The sequence below is a fragment of the Neovison vison genome, chromosome 3 (genome assembly GCF_020171115.1).
Source record: "Neovison vison isolate M4711 chromosome 3, ASM_NN_V1, whole genome shotgun sequence".
NCBI classification, from domain to species: domain Eukaryota; kingdom Metazoa; phylum Chordata; class Mammalia; order Carnivora; family Mustelidae; genus Neogale; species Neogale vison.
In genome coordinates this window covers 112,303,749-112,322,627 of record NC_058093.1, presented here as the reverse complement: position 1 = coordinate 112,322,627, position 18,879 = coordinate 112,303,749, and the positions used below count along the sequence as shown (strand labels likewise).

The 18,879-nt window shown below is 46.1% G+C and overlaps 2 protein-coding genes across 4 annotated transcripts in view; one reads left to right on the top strand and one right to left on the bottom strand.

Annotated features, from left to right (window-relative positions):
• WDR33 (WD repeat domain 33) overlaps window positions 1-10,976 on the top strand; it is a 122,630-nt gene extending 111,654 nt beyond the window's left edge. For 2 of the 3 annotated variants that reach the window (XM_044242712.1, XM_044242711.1), the window contains 5 exons: window positions 1,196-1,634; window positions 6,057-6,220; window positions 6,321-6,413; window positions 7,530-7,745; window positions 10,333-10,976. In XM_044242712.1, coding sequence (XP_044098647.1) covers window positions 1,196-1,634; window positions 6,057-6,220; window positions 6,321-6,413; window positions 7,530-7,745; window positions 10,333-10,509 — 1,089 coding nt within the window. In that variant the 3' untranslated portion in view covers window positions 10,510-10,976. Of the gene's footprint in view, window positions 1-1,195; window positions 1,635-6,056; window positions 6,221-6,320; window positions 6,414-7,529; window positions 7,746-10,332 lie in introns of those variants that run through there. The other variant, XM_044242713.1, reaches the window with a different exon arrangement.
• A 1,182-nt stretch (window positions 10,977-12,158) lies between these two features.
• SFT2D3 (SFT2 domain containing 3) lies at window positions 12,159-14,976 on the bottom strand. The gene has a single exon (XM_044242710.1). The coding sequence runs from the start codon at window positions 14,964-14,966 to the stop codon at window positions 14,310-14,312; it is 657 nt and encodes a 218-aa protein (XP_044098645.1). The 5' UTR covers window positions 14,967-14,976; the 3' UTR covers window positions 12,159-14,309.
• Between the last annotated feature and the right edge of the window lie 3,903 nt (window positions 14,977-18,879).

Here is an 18,879-nt window from a genome sequence, read left to right as displayed (position 1 = left end):
CATTGGGAGGGGAAGAATTCTGGCTGACTGTGACGTGAGGGAAGGAAGTTTGTCTTTACTGCCAAGGGAGGAGGAGGGAAAGACACGAGCGGGGCAGGTGGAGGAATTTCATCTTAAAAATGTAGTTGTTTTTAGAGCAGGAGGGTCCCTTTGCTACCTACTTTTAAAAAGTGCTTGAATTGTATGTTGACGGAAAATAGGTACATATTTTCAATGGCTGCACAGTAGCCAGGAGAGCAAACCCCTTCAAGGTTCAGAACTAAGCCAAGTTAACCATCACAACTTTAGTTGGCCTGTTTCTAGTTTTATTCAGGACTTGGAATATTTTACATATGTTAAAATGTTTTCAAAAAATTTTTAGCGGGTTTCCAAACACTGTGTGCAGTGAATAGTGATAGTTTTTATAGTTGAGGGATATATATCATTCATCCATGCAAAGGGGTGGAAAATATGTTAATATAACCCCGAAACTAAATTTTAAGCAAGGGCTGTTTGGTCACCAAGCAGTTATTAGGCCCATGGTTCCATGTGCAGTAGGAGGATTTTGTTAAGGATCAAAGTGTGCTTTTGTTACAGACCCAAGCTGTCCACTTCCCTGAGGGGTTTGAATAAAGTATTCCCTGTCTTAAAAAAAAAAAAAAGAATCAAAGTATGAGTTAATGAATCAAGTTGAATGAACTAGGGGTTAAAGGAGCAGCATCAGGGATGGTGGCAGCATAGCCTCAGCACCCGGCCTTTTCAGGTGCAGAGGTGAATTGCCTATGCGTGGCTTCCTGGCCAGCAGCATGAATTTTCTCTGTTGTCTCCTCCCTGGCTATGGAGCAGACAGGCCTAATGAAGTCCTAGAACAATGGGGAAAGGGAAGGGATGCTCATTCTTATGCCTGTGAGACTGTCGCATGTTTTCTCAATTAATCCTCACAGCAGTAAGTAGTTGCTAATCTCATTTGAGACTAGTAATTTGTCCGAGGTGGAGGTGCTTAGTGAGTGGGTGATGAAGTTGAAATCTGCACCCCAAACCTGTGTTTTTCCATTAGATAGTGCCTTAGGGATTTGTCTCCTAAGTATGCTAGAACTAAGGAGGGAAAATATTCTAAATACAAGAATGCATTCTCAAATTGTAAGATGCTGAATATCAGACCTGTGCTGGTGGGATTCCTGGAAGACAAGGTAAAAATCAGCTTTGTTTCCTTTAGGTGACTCACGCGGCCCTCCAAATCATCACATGGGCCCCATGTCAGAGAGGCGGCATGAGCAGAGCAGCGGCCCTGAGCACGGGCCTGAGAGGGGGCCTTTCCGGGGCAGCCAGGACTGCAGGGGTCCCCCTGATAGGCGTGGCCCTCACCCCGACTTCCCTGATGACTTCAGCAGACCAGATGACTTCCATCCGGACAAGCGCTTTGGCCACCGATTACGTGAATTTGAGGGGCGAGGAGGACCTTTACCACAAGAAGAGAAGTGGAGGCGTGGGGGCCCTGGGCCTCCGTTTCCGCCTGATCACAGGGAATTCAGCGAGGGGGATGGCCGGGGAGCAGCCCGGGGCCCTCCGGGGGCTTGGGAAGGCCGCAGACCTGGAGATGAACGATTCCCCCGGGATCCTGAGGACCCGCGTTTTCGAGGGCGCAGAGAAGAAAGGTGGGACAGATGCTTTGTGGGTCTAGTTCTTCCCTGGAGCTGTTGAACTGTTCTACAAAAGTCTCTTTCCTCTTTTGCTTGGGCAGAGGGCACTATATTGATTACTAGTTCTATCCAATCTAAGTTTTGCGTTTAGACTTGAAGCAAGTAATTATGCTTTTTAACATTTTTGTGTCTTTTTACCTTTACAATTTAGATATCTTTTTATTTTTGCTTATTTTTTGGTCCTTTGTGAGGATCAGTGTAGTATGAAGTTTCTGGAACCTGATTAGAAGTCGCCAGATTCTCTTGGTTAGAATGATGTACTATGACACATCTAGGTTGAGAATAAAAGAATTATGAGTTAGTTTTTGTATAATTGCCTAAAGATCTTAACACGATCAAGTCAAACTGAAAATTAGTCTTGCTGTTCGGTTAGGTCAAGGTTAGGGTTAAACACAGCTTACGGGGGGGTAAAATAGGCCCTGAAGAAATGAGAGGAAACAAGCATTAATGAATCTCAGAGGAGACTGAGACTCCTCCCGTGGTGGTGATGATTATTTCTGTGTGCCAGTGAATTATGAGACCCGTGTTCTTGTCAGCAGTTTGCAGATGAGGGGCGATGATGAGGCTCCACACAGTTGACTCTTGGCCAACTGGAGGTATGGGAGCGGCTTCAGGCTGGGCTGGTGGACTGCCGTGCACATGCCCATGCTGTGCGGCACTCCCACTATATGGCCACAGCGTTGCCTATCCCATCTCTCTTGACCGTTGCTAGTGGTAGGGGACTGAGTTCAGGGTTGGATCCCAATCCTCATGGGATTTGTTAGAAAAGAAGGGCTGATAACATGGCCAAGGGGGGTAAAATCAAGGGTTCAAGAAAGCAGCTTCCAGAGGGGTGTTTTTAAAGGATTTAAGGGCTCCTGGTTTTCTCAAGGGCCTCTCTCAGAGGTATCCAAGGATTCACTCTTTGAAATGTCTTTATATTAGTCTGAAAGAGCCTCATTTCCAATGGCTCTGACCTCAGTGGAACTTTCATTGATTTCTTGAACCTTTGCATCTTGTGCAGCTTCAGATTTTACCGTGCCTCAATTTTATAGTATTTCCTCTGTCAGTGACAGACCCACAGCCCAGACTCTTGTGCTGTTGACAGCTTTCTGTTGCTCTTCAGATATGCCCAATGTGTTCCTTTTCCTGTTGTGCTTGCTGTTTTCTCTGCCCGGAACACAGTCTCCCAGATGCTTTTGGCTCACTCTGGTTAGATCCCTCCTCCTGTTAGCCCAGTTCCTTTACCCTGCTTCCTATTTCTTCATAGCAGTTAGCACTGCTTGACATTAAACGATGTGTTTATTTCTTTGTTACGTGTATCTGCAAGGAACATGATGGCTTCCCTAGGGCACAGGGACTTTGTTTCTTTACCTCTGTGTCCCCAGGACCCAGTGGTAGTGGAGACACAGTGGAGGTGCTCAGTAACAAAATGAGTTTGTTAAATGGGGAAGGGGAGTCAGTTTATCAGGAGATGAACTAGTCAGCTTGGACTGCCATAACAAGGTACCATGGGCTGGGAATGTGAAACAACATGAATCTATTTTCTCGAAGTTCTGGAGGCTCGAAGTCATGGATCATGGTCCAGCAGGGTGCGGTTTTGGTCAGACTTCTCTTCTGGCTTGTGGGCAGCCAGCTGCTTTCTCCCTGAGTCTTGGCCTGGTACCCTTCTCATCAGGGTACTAATCCCATCACAAGGCCCCCACCCTTGTAACCTCTTCTGAGTTTTTTCCCCCTAAGACTTTATTTATTTGAGAGAACACGAGCTTGCACATGCATACACATGGGGTGGGGTGGGAAGAAGGAGAAGCAGACTCCCCACTGAGCAGGGAGCTGGATGGGGGGTTGATCTTGGGACCTTGGGATTATGACCTGAGAGGAAGGCAGACTCTTAACTGACAGAAGCACCCAGGTGCCCCATGATCTCCTCTAAACTTAAATTACCCCTCAAAGGCGCATCTCAAATACCATCCCATTGAGGACTAGGGCTTCAACATACAAGTTTAGTGGGGGACACAAACATTTAGTCCTTAATACTAAGGCCTTAATACTAAGCCACTTTTTTTCTTTTTTAAAGATTTTGTTTATTTATTTGACAGACAGAGATCATAATATAGGCAGAGAGGCAGACAGAGAGAGAGGGGGAAGCAGTTGACCTGCTGAGCAGAGAGCCTGATGTGGGGCCCCATCGCAGGATTGTGAGATCATGACCTGAGCCAAAGGCAGAAGCTTAACCTGCTGAGCCACCGAGACGCCCCTAGAAGCCACTTTCTAATGAGGGCACGGTAGATTCTCTCTTTCTTTTCGAAACTAGGACGATCATGTAATGGATGCCTTGACAAACGAATCCTGTTGTGTTTGCAGGGGTGGGATGCTCCCTGACTCTGTCCCAGGAACACAGCGCCCCCTGCTGTTCTCTTCCTCCTCCATTCATCTCCTTTCAGCCAATTCCACCTTTACCTTAAGTTGTTATTTCAGTCAGTGTCCTTGTAGGAGTGTGGGTCATCATGGTACCTCAGGACCAAGCAAGTTTTAAGAAGTTAGCTGGAATGGTGGAGTGAGAAAGGGAAAGCTCTTTTTGTAATAAAATACCAAGTTATCAATGTAGGAGGAGGGATGGAATTAGAAAGTCACTTCTTTATAAGCTGTCAGTGTCCTAATTGATTCAGGCCAGGATTATCAGATGCTAAAACCACTGGTAGAAGATCGTGGAGAAGTAGGATATTCTCTTGTGCCAAAACATAACCCGCAGATTACTTAATTGTGAAGGAAACAAAGTATACCTTTGCTACAGTGAAATTTGGCCCGCACATCACTTTTACATCATAAACAGGGAGACAGACTGGCATCTGTGAGAAGGTATAAGCAGTTTTGTTAAAAAGGTTTAACCTGAGTCTAATCATGAGGAAATAATCAGATAAATTCAAATTGTGGTACATTCTATAAAATAGCTGCACGGATCCTTCAAACACATCAGGGTCATGAAAGATAAACTATAGAAGGGTTCTAGATAAAGTAGACAAAGAGACATGGCCATTAATAACAGTATATGATTGGGATTGAAATCTGTATTTAAAAACAACTGTAAAGGACATTTTGAGGACAACTGGAGAAGTTTGAATTGGATTATATTATATAATATCGTGTTATTCGAGTAGTAATAGTATTATGTAGGAGAAAATCCTTGTTCTTAGAAGAAATGTATTGAGGTATTATGGATGAGGTTCATGTTGTTGGCAGCTGATTTTGAAATGGTTTAGAAGGTGGATTTATTAAATAGATGAGAGAGAAGAGGCACGTGTGGCAATATATCTTAACTGATTAAACAAACATAGATGGACACATAAATATTGTTGTTCTCTTCTTTCAACTTTGCTATAAGTTTGAAATTTTGCAAAGTGAATCATTGGAATAAAAGATGACTAAATGGAGACTCAAGAAAAAGTGGAAGGCCTGGCCACTCGCGCAGACTGGCCCCATGCCCTTGCTCCTTCTGATCCTTTCTCCAGCCCCAAGGCCTTTCTCTTTATGCTCATGTACCTTTCCTACATGGAGGCCCCTTTTCTGCTTCCCCAGAGGCCTCCTCTGGCTTGGGTGCTCCCTCTCAATGGCTGTGCTTTGGCAGTACTCCTGGCCAATTCGGCCTCCAGTCTAGAATCCTGAGGGACAGTGAACCTGTCGACCAGCCAGGGCCCTAGGCTGCCAGCTAGCCAGTGGGGGGACTGCATGTCTACCAAGTGCCTGCCTGTTACAGCAGTCTGCTGTGGAGGGGTTCTGTAGGTGAAGTTCATGGCCAGCCCTGCGTAGAGGCTGTGAGCTGGGCAGATGGGAGAGCAGGTGCTCCCGAAGGATTTTGGTATAGTTGGCAGGTATGAATCTGTACCCCACTTTTTCTGATTATAACTAATAAATGTTTATTATAAAAATATAAATGATAATGAAAAATATTTGGGAGGCAGTGGTAAAAAGCCTGGGCTGGAGTCAAGACTGGCTGAGTTCAAATCCCAAGACTTATTGTGTGTCCTTAAATAAATGACTTCACCTCTCTGTGCCTCAGTGTACTCATGGGTAGAATGGAGTTAATGATGTGGTGGTGGTGAGGATAAAATAAAATGATATATGTGAAGCACTTGGCATGATTATTAGCACTTAAAACTTATTGACTGCTACTATTATTCATAAAAGCTTTAGGAGAAAATGAACACAACCCTACATTTACCTTCCTGCTTGTTTTTGCCTGTAATATTGGGATTATAATATGTGTACTTAAAAAATACATAATTTTTTCTCCCATTTAACATGAATATCATATTTTCTTATACTTTATGCTTCTTTGAAACATGAACTCAGAGCTGTATTCCATTAGGTGGGTATTTTGCTGTTTTTTTTCCCTGACAGCTTTAGAAGAGGAGCACCCCCAAGACATGAGGGCCGTGCCCCTCCCAGAGGGAGGGACAGTTTTCCTGGTCCTGAGGACTTTGGTCCAGAGGAGAATTTTGATCCTTCTGATGAAGCAGCCCGAGGAAGAGATCTTAGAGGTCGAGGTCGGGGTACCCCACGAGGTGAGCGTGTCCTGAGGACACTGATTCTAGCAAGGACGGGTTGTTGGGGACATACATGAAACAGTCTGTGAGTGTGGTGTTATGTTGTTGTGTTGTGTAGGAGGAAGGAAGGGTTTACTCCCCACTCCTGATGAGTTCCCTCGCTTTGAAGGAGGACGGAAACCAGACTCCTGGGATGGAAATAGAGAGCCAGGTAAGGAAGGACAAATGGTATGGCTTCTGGTGACGTGAGCCCAGCAGTTCCCAGAGTGTGGTCCAAGGACCCCTGGGGATGGGTGTTCACCAAAGTCCTCTGTTTTCTGACTTGTATCTCTGTGAGTCCACATCTCAGCTGGACTGTCCGCAAATCCTTCAGTCAGCAGCAATTTATCGTGGTAGACTGAACACAGAAACAGCTGGGAGAGTCCAGGTTTCTTCTTCTGAGCCAGACATCAGACGGATTTGCCTAAGTAGAAAACAGTACTGCTCCTTTCACTAAATTATTTTGTTCTTGGAAAGTACAGTTAAAAGAATTGAAATTTTCTCAGTTTTAATTGCTAATTTGGCAAATATTATTAGATATGTCTCAAATTAAATCTCAATAATTTTTTTAAAAAGATTTTATTTATTTATTTGACAGAGAGAGAGAGAAAGATCACAGGTAGGCAGAGAGGCAGAGAGAGGGGGGAAAGCAGGCTTCCCGCTGAGCAGAGAGCCCAACGCGGGGCTCGATTCCAGGACCCTGAGATCATGACCCGAGCCAAAGGCAGAGGCTTAACCCACTGAGCCACCCAGGCGCCCCTAAATCTCAATATTTTTTAAGAGTGTAAAAACATTCGAAGACTAAAAAGAATGAGAATACTATTTTGGACCTTACCTGTCTCTTATTTTAAGAGGTCTTTTGATTTCTAATCAAGTCTTGACCTTTTTCATGTACTCATGATGTGACTTGACCTGGCCTCTGGTGGGTTTGCAAATGTTTCTTGCATGAATAAACATTGGTTCTCAAGTTGCTGTTCTATTTATCTACTTAATATTATTTTTTACACTTTTATTTGTTCTAGAGAGAGATAGAGTATGAGCAGGAGGGGCAGAGGGAGAGGGAGAGAGAGAATCCCAAGCAGACTCTGAGCTGAGTGCAGAGCCCTATGCCAGGCTCAGTCTCACGGTGCTGAGGTCATGACCTGAGCCAAAACCAAGAGTCAGATGCTCAAGTGCCTGAGCCATTGCTACTTATTCCTACAATACAATCTATCTGCTTTTGGTCACACTGTACTTCAATATAGGATTGCAGATTCTTAGCCTTGTGAACCTGTATTTCCTGTTTCAGGTCCAGGTCATGAACATTTTCGTGATGCTCCTCGCCCTGATCATCCCCCTCACGATGGTCATTCCCCAGCTAGCAGAGAACGTTCCTCTTCTCTCCAGGGCATGGACATGGCATCCTTGCCACCCCGAAAGCGTCCCTGGCATGATGGGCCAGGGACCTCAGAGCACAGAGAAATGGAAGCCCCAGGGGGTCCTTCTGAGGATCGAGGAGGCAAAGGTAAGTGGAGGCCAGTGATACAGTTCCAGGAGCTGTGGTTGCCACAGTTCTGCCAAGAAAGCTGTGGGGACCCTGCGAGGCCTCATCGCCAGGACACCTGCATCCCTGTGATCCTGTTCCATCTGTTACTGACAGGATATCCAGGGTCTTTTCTCCATTTCTACCCTGTAGGGCTTAGGCTGTGCAATGGCGCATGTTCCCAAGTATGGTGCAAATGCAGCTTGTTTGGGCTCACACCGTAGCCAGTCAGACCCTTTACTCAGGTGACTACAAGCTCAGCCTCCTCCACGTGCCTCCAAGAATTCCCTTCCCTGGTTCATTCAAGTGTTTTTCCAACTCTTTGTCAAGGTGCCCCAGAGCAGGAGAGACACTCCTGCTCTCATTGGCACACATGCTCTTCACCACTGGCTGCTCTTAGCTCTCAAGGGTGTCCTCAGTGACAGAAAAACTGTCTTTCCAGGTGCTATGTTTTGTTTTAGCCTGGGTCCAGGAGGAACTGCTAATGCCCAGAGTCACAAAGACTTTGAGGAATATGGTCTGGAAAGGGTTGTTTTTAGGGGGGCAGTAGATTATTTCTACAGCTTGAGACTTTGGATCTTTTAGAGGTAGCGCTTTCACCCAGGAGCAGGAGCCACCCTGTGGTCTCAGGTTAGGCTGGGCCACGGCCTGTATCTTAGTTTGGAGGCTGCTAGGAAGCAGGCCTAGTTAACCTGCCTCATGTTTATAATCTCTTCATTACAAAGTTTTGCTTTCCGTTTTTGGTGGTGGTTTGGTTCTTCTCAAAGCAAAACTCTAAGAAACTACCTCATGTCATCAATAGATCTCACCATCTAAGTACACACATGTTGTTGGTCAGTATGGGCACACAGGACACCTGTGTAGGTCCTAGCCAAGGCCACATGGCTGGTGTGGAAATGACTTCCTAGGTGACATCTTCTCTGCCCAGGTACCTTCAGGTGGGCCTAGGCTACCTTTATAGGAAAAGCAGTCAACATTTTTCCTTTGGCTAGCTTTCCTAACCACCTTATTTTACCTAGATTCAAATTCCACTCAGAAAGTTAAGACATAGGGCACCTGGGTGGCTTAGTGGGTTAAGCCTCTGCCTTCAGCTCAGGTCATGATCTCAGGATCCTGGAATCGAGGCCCACATCAGGCTCTCTGCTTGGCAGAGAGCCTGGAGCAGAGAGCCTGCTTACTCCTCTCTCTGCCTCCTTGTGATCACTCTCTGTGTCAAATAAATAAAATCTTAAAAAACAAAAAACAAGTTAAGACAAAAATAGGGCACCTGGGTTGCTCAGTTGGTTAAGCATCTGCTTTTGGCTTGGGTCATGATTCCAGGGTCCTGGGATTGAGCCCCATGTCAGGCTCCCTGCTTGGTGGGAGCCTGCTTCTCCCTCTCCTCCCCGTTTGTGCTCTCTCTTGGTATTTCTGTCACTATTTGTTTCTCTCTCTCAAATAAATATATAAATAAAATCTTAAGAAGAAAGTTAAGACAAATAAAGTCAGCAACAGTCTTCTGGTAGTATATTATGGGAGATAACGGCCAAATCCTGTTAGCTCATGAGAAAATTTTAAGTCAGAATTCTAATATACTTAAAAAGATTTGTGTGTCCAAGTATGGAACAAATAAAACTGTCCCTGGGAGAAATAATTCTAAAAGCTAGGTGGTTGGTTTTGGTTTTTTTTAATGCTTTTGTGTTTAAAGAAATACTTTATTTCACTATTTGAACGCCACATGGTTGTGGAATAATGATAGTAAGACCCATTGTAATTAACACCAGCAGTTTGTTGTTTAATTTTTTCAGTGTTCCAAGATTCATTGTTTATACACCACCACACCCAGTGCTCCATGCAATACTTGCCCTCCTTAATACCCACCACCAGGCTCACCCATCCCCCCACCCCCGCCCCTCCAAAGCCCTCAGTTTATCTTAGTTGCTTCCAAAGTCCAGTCTGTGCTTTTCTTTCTTTTTTTTTTTTAATTTTTTTTTTTTTAAAGATTTTATTTATTTATTTGACAGAGAGAAATCACAAGTAGGTGGAGAGGCAGGCAGAGAGAGAGAGGAGGAAGCAGGCTCTCCGCTGAGCAGAGAGCCCGATGTGGGACTCGATCCCAGGACCCTGAGATCATGACCCGAGCCGAAGGCAGCGGCTCAACCCACTGAGCCACCCAGGCGCCCCCCAGTCTGTGCTTTTCAAGCCTTCCTCCACAATAGAGTAACACCCCCCTTGCCCACCCCCCCACCCCCCACTGGCATAGGAGGTTGAAGATGCACTTGCTCAAGTAGAGACATGGCTCAGTGTGGTCTGACTCCCAGAGGTGCTCCAAGTTCACTTCTGGGTTTCCCATCATTTCTGTCACACAGTCTCTGGGAACAGGTCTGGTCACCTGGGTGGGAATGAGATAGTCATTGATGAGAGGGTGGAGGCACAGCTCTTAATGCTCTGAATGATACTGCTGATATCCTCAGAACTATGTTAAGACCCAGAACATTCCACTGTGTTATTGAGCTTGTGCTGGGAGTTACTAATTAACAGTCTCTGATCCAAAAAGAAAGTAACATGAAATTATTTTTATTCATTTTAGGCCGAGGGGGCCCAGGACCTTCCCAGAGAGTGCCAAAATCCGGGCGTTCCAGCTCCTTGGATGGAGACCACCATGACAGCTACCACAGAGATGAACCTTTTGGGGGCCCTCCAGGCAGCGGTACTCCTTCCAGAGGGGGCCGAAGTGGCAGTAACTGGGGTAGAGGGAGTAACATGAACTCTGGCCCACCAAGGCGAGGAACTTCAAGGGGTGGTGGAAGGGGTAGGTAGAAGCTGATTCCCAGGAGGCCTCTCCGGACAGTATTTAAGAACTTCTTGTGGACTTAACCAAGACAAACAAAAGGAAGCCTGCACCATGTAGCCCTGAACTTTTTCTGGGGCAGCTGCATCCCAGGAGCCCCTAGTGAGGTCTTCAAGATGAAGAGACTGCTGCTGGCTACCCAGAGTAGCTGGCTTTGTTCTGTCCTGTCCACCCTCACTGCCCTAACTCCCATTGTTTTGTGAAGATAAAAGCTGGAATCGTTTTTTTTTTTTTAAAGTGTCATGAGACATGGAGCACCTCCACAAATTTAAGTTCATGTCCAATTGGAAATTTGTTTCTATATGTACAGTTTGTCAGAGAAAAAACATTAAGTTGTTTTTGTATGAATACAGAATGTGATTTACGCAAGAATTAACAGAAAACTAGTTGTGGTGTGCTTGCCTTAAGGAAACCCTTTGTTTCCATTGCATCCAATCAGCTGGGGGGGGAGTACAATTATTGCTTCTTTTTGTGTGCACATTTGATGGGTACCTCTGAGCCATCTAAGCTAATTTCATCCCTGTACTTGGTCTTAAATTCTCACCTACCCATTCGGTTATACTTATTTTTGTAACAGAGTGAAATACTTTGAAACTATTAACAGTTTGAAGTAGATTCAAAGCTTTAGTTGCCACCTGCTATGGCAAGTGGGAAATTATACTCTGAAGAAAAAAAATCTGGCTGTCCAAGTGGGTGTTCTCCCTTGGGTGCATCTCCTCCTGGTAATCACATCTTAGACTTGAATTCCCTTGTTTCTGATGAGAGGTAAACCAGAAATTAACTGCATGCACCCTTCTGATTGATTACATCATGTCACAAATTAAGTTGAGAAGGAATGAACCAAGGATCTCCTAAAACAATTCTGCAACACCATCTCTTACACCAGCATTTAAGGACGAGGATAGTTCTAGCTTAAAGCCAGGAAGTTCTCATCCACAACAAATTTAGTTAGTTTTAAATAAATGTAACATTTGGCCCTGTTTGGATTGGAAGCCAAAATTCAGTTTGATAATCCTGTATTTTCTCTACTGACTCTTACTTTGTTAAGAAAGCTTTTATTATTCAAAGGATATTTCTGTGGCCACCCTAACATCTTTAGCACTGGAGACAGGTTTACTTGGCAAATGTGGTGGAAGTCTCACAGTTGCTTAGGACAAGGGATGCTGGCATGGGTGGACAGCATATAAAAACCTCTTAATTAGTTCTCTATTAATGCAAAGCATGGTAAAAGCTAAGTTATTTCTGCAGTGAGAAAATGTCAACCACACACAGCTTTTTAGGGTGTTAAAACCTAGAGACTACAAGTGATTCATTTTTTTTTAAGATTTTATTTATTTATTTGACAGAGATCACAAGTAGGCAGAGAGGCAGGCAGAGGGGGAGGGGGATGGAGGCTCCCCGCTGAGCAGAAAGCCCACTGCGGACCTGAGCTGAAGGCAGAGGCTTAACCCATTGAGCCACCCAGTTACCCACAAGTGAATCATTTTCACTTTGTTTTGAAATTAAAAACATTTATCGGCATGTCAGTATAAACACATGATTAGGAGGCTCAAGAAGGCTTAAAATTTGTGGAATATTCTTTATTTGCCCTCCAACTGGCACAGCTTAAAAAGTTGTAATCAAATTCTGATTAAGGTAAAATGGGATCCAGGGACTGAACCCATATGGACATTAGGCTCCTTTTTCTGAGACTGATGTGTTAAGAAATTTATCATGTTAACATTTTAGGCTTCAACTTTAAAAACAGTACCTCAGCAAGCAGATAACCAGATCACATTTTGAGAAACAATTGCTTTAGGAAAAACCTGAAATTTCTACACTCTAATTTATTAAATATTTAGAATATTTTAAAACATCATTACCAAAATACATACAAGGTATTGTGCTTTGAATTTTACAAATGCTAGATTTTCAGTGTTCGAATTCTTGAGACAATGTTTGGAAAACAATTTAAAAAATATAACAGCATCAACATAAAAATGTACTGAACACTGTAAAATCTTCCAATGTGCAAATTCTAGAGAAATGGAGAACTAGAACAGATATTTAACTGAGGGACAGAAGGAGCAGTCAGTGGCCCAAGTTTTTCCAGTTACAAAAGTCAGTCACTCCCTGAAAACGGTACATTTGCTTTTACTACAAACACCCTCTTGGTTTTCCTCTTGAGGTAGGTAAGTAACCCTGTTTACTGATAACAGGATAGGGCAGTAATTAGAGAATACTGGGTTGGGGGCCTCATGAAGTTGGGGCAGGGCTTAGGACACTGATCAGGATCCAGGAATATAAATAACTGAGTCTGAACAAAGAGGCAATGCTCCATTGCTGCCTGACACACCTGTTTAGGTAACAGTGAACTCCAGCCCCAGAAAATAGTTATTTTCAAATCGTGCAATCCAATGCACAGAAAAAAGTGGTTCTCAACTTTAGCTCAACATGGAATCATCTGGAGAGCTCTAAAAAAATACTGATGCCTGGGTCTGCCCCCACCCTACCACCCACCCCAAAGATTCTGACTGAGCTGATCTGAGGTTTTGCTCTTCAAGTAATTCTGATGTGAACTGAGAACCACTGACACAATTTAAAAATTCTAAATACTCCACTTCCTAGTTAATATATAGATACTAACAAAACATGTCGTTTTTTGGACTCCTCAGAATATCCAGTCCGAACTTTCTGGCAATACATTAGCATATACAGTAAAGTCAGAGACAAGAGACAATGCTGAATTTAAAAGGAACCTAAAAGGAAAAGCATCTTACGGTGCATTGGAATTAGCCGACAAAATGTAAATTATACCTTAAAAAGCAGGTAATAAAACTAGGAATGATAATTAGGCTTTATAGAAATCCATGGTTTCCGTCAAATATTTAACTTTGGATGTAGAATTCTCTCGTCCAGCAGGAGTCCTCAGCCCAAGTTCTGCCCAGGGACCTCTCATAGCACTGAAATGTCCTACTTCTTGGAGAAGACATTTCCCTTTTAGGTCCATTGCTTTTATGGTCTAATACAGAGCCAATCTTTAATTTTGTAAGGCACCATATTTACAATTTCACTAAAAAATGAAAAAAACCGACGTAAGCCGTCTTAACTAAAGTACTTAAATAAAAGCCGGTGGATAAATTTAGTGTTTAATTTGGTACGCTTAAAAATCCACTCAATGAATCAGGAAAAAATTTCTAAGCCAAAGAAAACAAAAGCGTATTGTAGCTAACCAACTACAGTCTACCACTGGATTTTTTTAATCGACAAGGTAAAAAGTCTGAGGAAAGCCAACAAGAGCAGCTAATTAAAACTGAGGAGCCATTCTTTTTTTACTGCGCTCAATCTAAAACTGGGGTTAACGCAAAAGCAATTTACCATAAAATTTTCACAGCATATCCCCAAGTCAACGACAACATCTCGTTTTATAGCACATGCTACCGAGTAAGACGGGAAAACGCTGAAACCGAAGAGCTTCCGAACCGGCTCGAGTCTCAGTTTTAGGACGGCCACTCCAAGACGCTGACAGGTTCGCTGGCACAATAACCGAGCAGCCTTTACCCAGCGCGATCGGGAAACTGGCGGGTGCAGTGCTCGGCTCGGTCCGCGATGCACCCCGGGCGGGCTCCCGGTGGTCTCCCGACGGCACATTCCGGGGCAGGCTTCGCGCTCTCCCCCGACGGCAGGTACCGGGGCAGGGCTCCGCGCCACCTCCGGCGGCGCGGGCCCTGGGGCTCTCACACCGGCAGCGCCTTGGCGAGGTTGGCGCCGGGAGCCAGGCGTCCGAGCGCTACTCGCAGCGCGGTGCCCGCGCCCCAGGGCAGGAGGCCGAACAGCACGGTCAGCAGCGCACCCACCTGCAGGAAGGCGCCCAGCGCCGTGAGCAACGTACTGCGCAGCCCGAGCGCCGCGTACAGCGTGGCGCCCAGCGCCGCCACGTAGAGCAGCGCGGGCCGCGACGGCGTCTCCTCGCCGCGCAGCAGGCGCCCGCACGCTGCGCCGCCCCGCAGCAGCATGCCGCCCACTAGCGCCAGCGCCGAGCCCAGAGACCAGAGCAGCGCGAACTTGCGGGCGCGCAGCAGCAGCACGGGCGCGTAGAGCGCGGCCAGGCCGAAGCAGAGCGCGGCCAGCAGCAGGCACACGCCGCTGGCCGCCAGCCGCTGTGCGCGCGTCACACTCGGCAAGCACGCTGGGCCTGTCGCCACCGTTGGCTCCGCGGGACCCCGCGCCCACGTCCAGCGCAGGCCCGCGCGGCCCAGCCACGCCCCCGCCGGCCCGCCCCCTGCCGGGGGCTCGTCAGTCTTTTCCGCAGCGAGCAGCGGCTCGGCGGCCGTCAGCCCTCCGGCTTTACCCTGCGCCAGGTACTCCTGCAGCTGGCGGTGGAGGTCCGCCATGTTGGCCGGAGCGGCCGCGGGACGCGAGGGCTGGTGCCCACTTCCGGTTTTCCTCGGTTGCTGGCGGAAGCGGCTAGGCCTTCGGCGGGAGGGGTGGGACCTGCGGCCCTTGCGGAAGAGGCGGGGCTGCTTTCCTGCAGACTTGGGGTGGCTCGGTTACCGGCGGTCGGGTTTACGGGTTTACAGTCCCCCTGCATTGACCATCTTGGCGCCTGGCGTTATTCCTGTTGGGCGCTGTTACGGACTGAATTAATTATGTCGGCATTAAAAGTTAGTTGGAGGACGGGGTGCGTGTGGTTATAAAAGGTTACATGAGGGACCCTTGTGGTGGTGATGGGACAGTTCTGTATCTTGAGCTTATGGGTATCAGTATCCGCTTGTGATACAGCCCTGTAATTTTGCAAGATGTCGCCATTGGGGGACTCTCCCTATTCTTAAAACTGTATGCTAATCTGCAGTTCCTCTCAATAAATTTAATCTTTTAAAAAGTTCAAATCTGCAGGACTTAAACGTGGTTTCTTTGGAAAGGCTACCGAAGTTGATGAAGGATTTAACCCCCCTTTCCACAACCAGCTTATCTTCTGTTCCCCCTTTAAGCAGAGGCCTGGCAATATTCTTGACTCCTTCAAGCCCCATGTACAAGACTTGTAGATGCCCATTTTTTACATTTTTGGTTCACCTTTTTGTGCTCCTGACATCTCTGGGTCCAGTGACTTGGGCAGATCACTGATAAGCTTGCCGGATCTCCAATCAATTCCTGATGTGTCCTGATGTGGCTCCCAGGGATCCTGCTCTTACTTAGAGCCTTTTTGAGGTCTCCTCCAGGGCTTCTGTGTCACTTGTTTGGGCCTGGGTAGTTTCTACTCCTGGACATTTAGATGGAGCAGCACCTCCAGCTACTTCTGATGTTCTCACCTTTCCCAATTTGTGAAAATTTACTTGTTTATGTATTTGCCAGCAACTTGAGCACAGGGTCTCTTTCATGTCCCTTTTCCTAGGACCTTAAAGGCGGCTGCAAATGCATGGAGCTGTCAATTCAGTGTTGTAAAGATGCTTGAAAGGCTCTAGATCCTGCCTGAAGCCATTGATTGAAACACCTTTTTTGCTTGACTTTATAAATGCCTCTTGTGAACTTAAATGTGATGGCGCAGGAGTCCTTTTGTAATATGAAGTGCAGTATAAGTAAGTTGCACAGCAGTCTACTGGGAGTCTTTGGCTCCCTTGCTCCAGAAGACCATTCCTTCCTTTGTCCTGGGGATGGGAGGCAGTGCCTATCGCTGCAGGCTGTTTCTAGTAATCCTCTGTCACCTGGCTTTGGAGACACTGACACAGAGAGGCCAGGGTATATTCTTTTGGCTCTTCTCATCACCTTGGTACTGGCTTCCCCATGACAGCATGACCTGGTACCACCCAGTGGGCAGGTGACATTGCTTTGTCCTCTACCCTTGGAAGAAGTAGGTGTTCCTGGCTTTCTGCTGTTGTCATTTCTGGCTTCTCAGCCTTTCTGTTAACTGTGTAACCACTTTCCCCATTAAATTTCCCTGGATACCTTTTTCCCGGTTGAATCCTGACATACAGTGTTCTTTTTCAACATACATTACAGTTATTATCTCACTTGTGGCAACCTGAAGAGGTAAACTGAGGCAAGCTTGAATTACCAGAAATTGAGTTTATTTGGGAATGGCGTAAGAACTACAGTTTGGGAAATGCAAACTATAGCAAGCTATAGGTGACTACCATTGAGGATTTGGGGGGTGGGGAGCTGTATTTATGGTAAGGAGTGCAAAGATGGGGGAATTCAGCCATCGTCCAAATGGTAAGTTTACTGGCCTCTGGATAAAGAGAGATTCTTTTTTTTTTTTTTCCCTTAAAAATTTTAGAGAGAGAGAGTGTGTATGTGCATGAGTTGGGGAAGGGGCAGAGGGAGAGAGAATTCCAAGCAGACTCCATGTAGAGCTCAGAACCTGATGTGTGGCTTCATCCCAGGACCCTGAGGTCATGACCTGAGCTGAAACCAGGAGTTGGACGCTTCACCAACTGAGCCACCCAGGCACCCCAGGAAGAAATTCTTGGTGGATATTCATTGGTCAGGAGATAAATTTCCATCTTCTGTGAATCGAGGATTTAAAGGAAGTCAGCTTTTCAGTTTTTTCTTTTTTTTTTTTTTAAGATTTTATTTATTTGAGAGAGAGCGAGCACAAGCAGGGGGAGCATCAGAGGGGTAGGGTTGAGCAGGGAGCCTGGGACTGGATCCCAGGACCCTGGGATCATGACCTGAGCCAAAGGCAGATGCTTAACCAGCTGAATCACCCAGGCGCCCTTCTTTTTCGTTCTTAAGTTTTGCTGAGAGCACATCCATTTCGTATCCTCTGGTTCCATTTTAGATTGAAATTCTTTTGCACATGTAATAATAGTGATCATCCTGATCACTTACCATGGGCAAAGCCATTAGGGTGGCTACTGTCAAACAAAACACAGACAAGAACGAGTGTTGACCTGGAACTGGAGCAATTGCAGCTATGAGATGTAAAAGTCAGGATTGTTCCGCTCATTGTACAGATGAGGGAAAACAGAAATATGGGGAAGTTAACCTACTTGAGGTCACCCCAAAAGTTGGTGGTAGAGCAAGACAACAGGTTGTGTGATGGAGTTTTAAACATAAGGAGTTCCTCCCTGGAAATAGAATTGTATAAAACCAGAAAACCTGTTCAGGGTTGGTTCCCACACTGATAGGAGGACATAATAAAACCATCTCTAGATACCTGCTCCCCTCTAGCTACTACAGCAGAATTCACTTAAAGAATCTGAAACCCCATGTCTCCACTTAACCCTATTCTTCCTTGAAACCCCTTCATCCCCTTGTGCCCGCAAAATAGTTCGCAACCAGGTCACCAAATATTTCTGTGGCCAAGTACAGTAAAATTTCAGTTCCTAGCCTCCTTAAACTCCCAGCAGGACATGACACAGTTGTGCCCTCCCTCCTGAGAGCATCGCTTCCAGAACAGCACACGGTGCAAGCTGCGGGGCCCCAGCTCTCCTGGGTTTGCTCTACATGGGGTGCCCAGGCCTCCCTGCTCTTTCGTATGTGCCCTGTGTTGTTGCAAGCCATCTTATGCAGGACCTTGGGCAGATCCCTCCCTCACTTCTCTACTGGATATCCAGTAGACATCTTGAAGATGACATATAAAATGAAATTTCTGATTCCCAATTTCTCCTCCAAATCCCCCCAAACCTGTAACTGCTACCTCGCTCTTCCTTCTCGTTTCAGGAAGTCACACACCCTCTCACATCCTACAGCTCTACTTGGGTAGTCCATGTCATGCCTGGGCCACCGCGTCTCCTCCATGACTGACCCTTCCTCTGGTCTGGCCAGCTGGTCAATGCCCCCCTGCCCCAGGACTCTGTCTCAGTACCCCTTTTGGTCCAGGCCTCCTAGCTGTTCATACAACAGCTGGGGGCGCCCTCACTTCCTCTGATGCTTCCCTGCTTTCACAGGAACCATATCCTTTTGTTGCCCCATAACCCCCTCCCACCCGCCACACCCTTCTACCACCTCTCCCATGACTCTCCCCTCCCTCATTCTGGCCCAGATACAGTGGTCTGAGTTGTTTCTGGATATGTCAAAATCATTCCACCTCAGTGCCCTTTTTCCTTGTTCTCAGCCTAGAGCATTCCTCCCCACACCCCATCCCCAAATACTTTACAGCTTACACCCTTTGTTCAGGTCTCAGTTTGAATGTCCCTCTTCAGAATGTCCTCTGACCATCCTAAAACAGTACCTCCTGTCACTCTCTATCCTTGATGCTGACAAACAAATGTATAATTACTTCCTTGGTAGTGTAATGCATCTGAAGAGAATCAAAAATACAAATCCCACACCATCATTCTGAGCACCAGTTTGCAGTAGATTGTT

What these genes read in the sequence shown, in the direction of transcription:
- SFT2D3 (XM_044242710.1), bottom strand. Translation starts at nt 14,966, where the DNA reads ATGGCGGACCTCCACCGCCAGCTGCAGGAGTACCTGGCGCAGGGTAAA.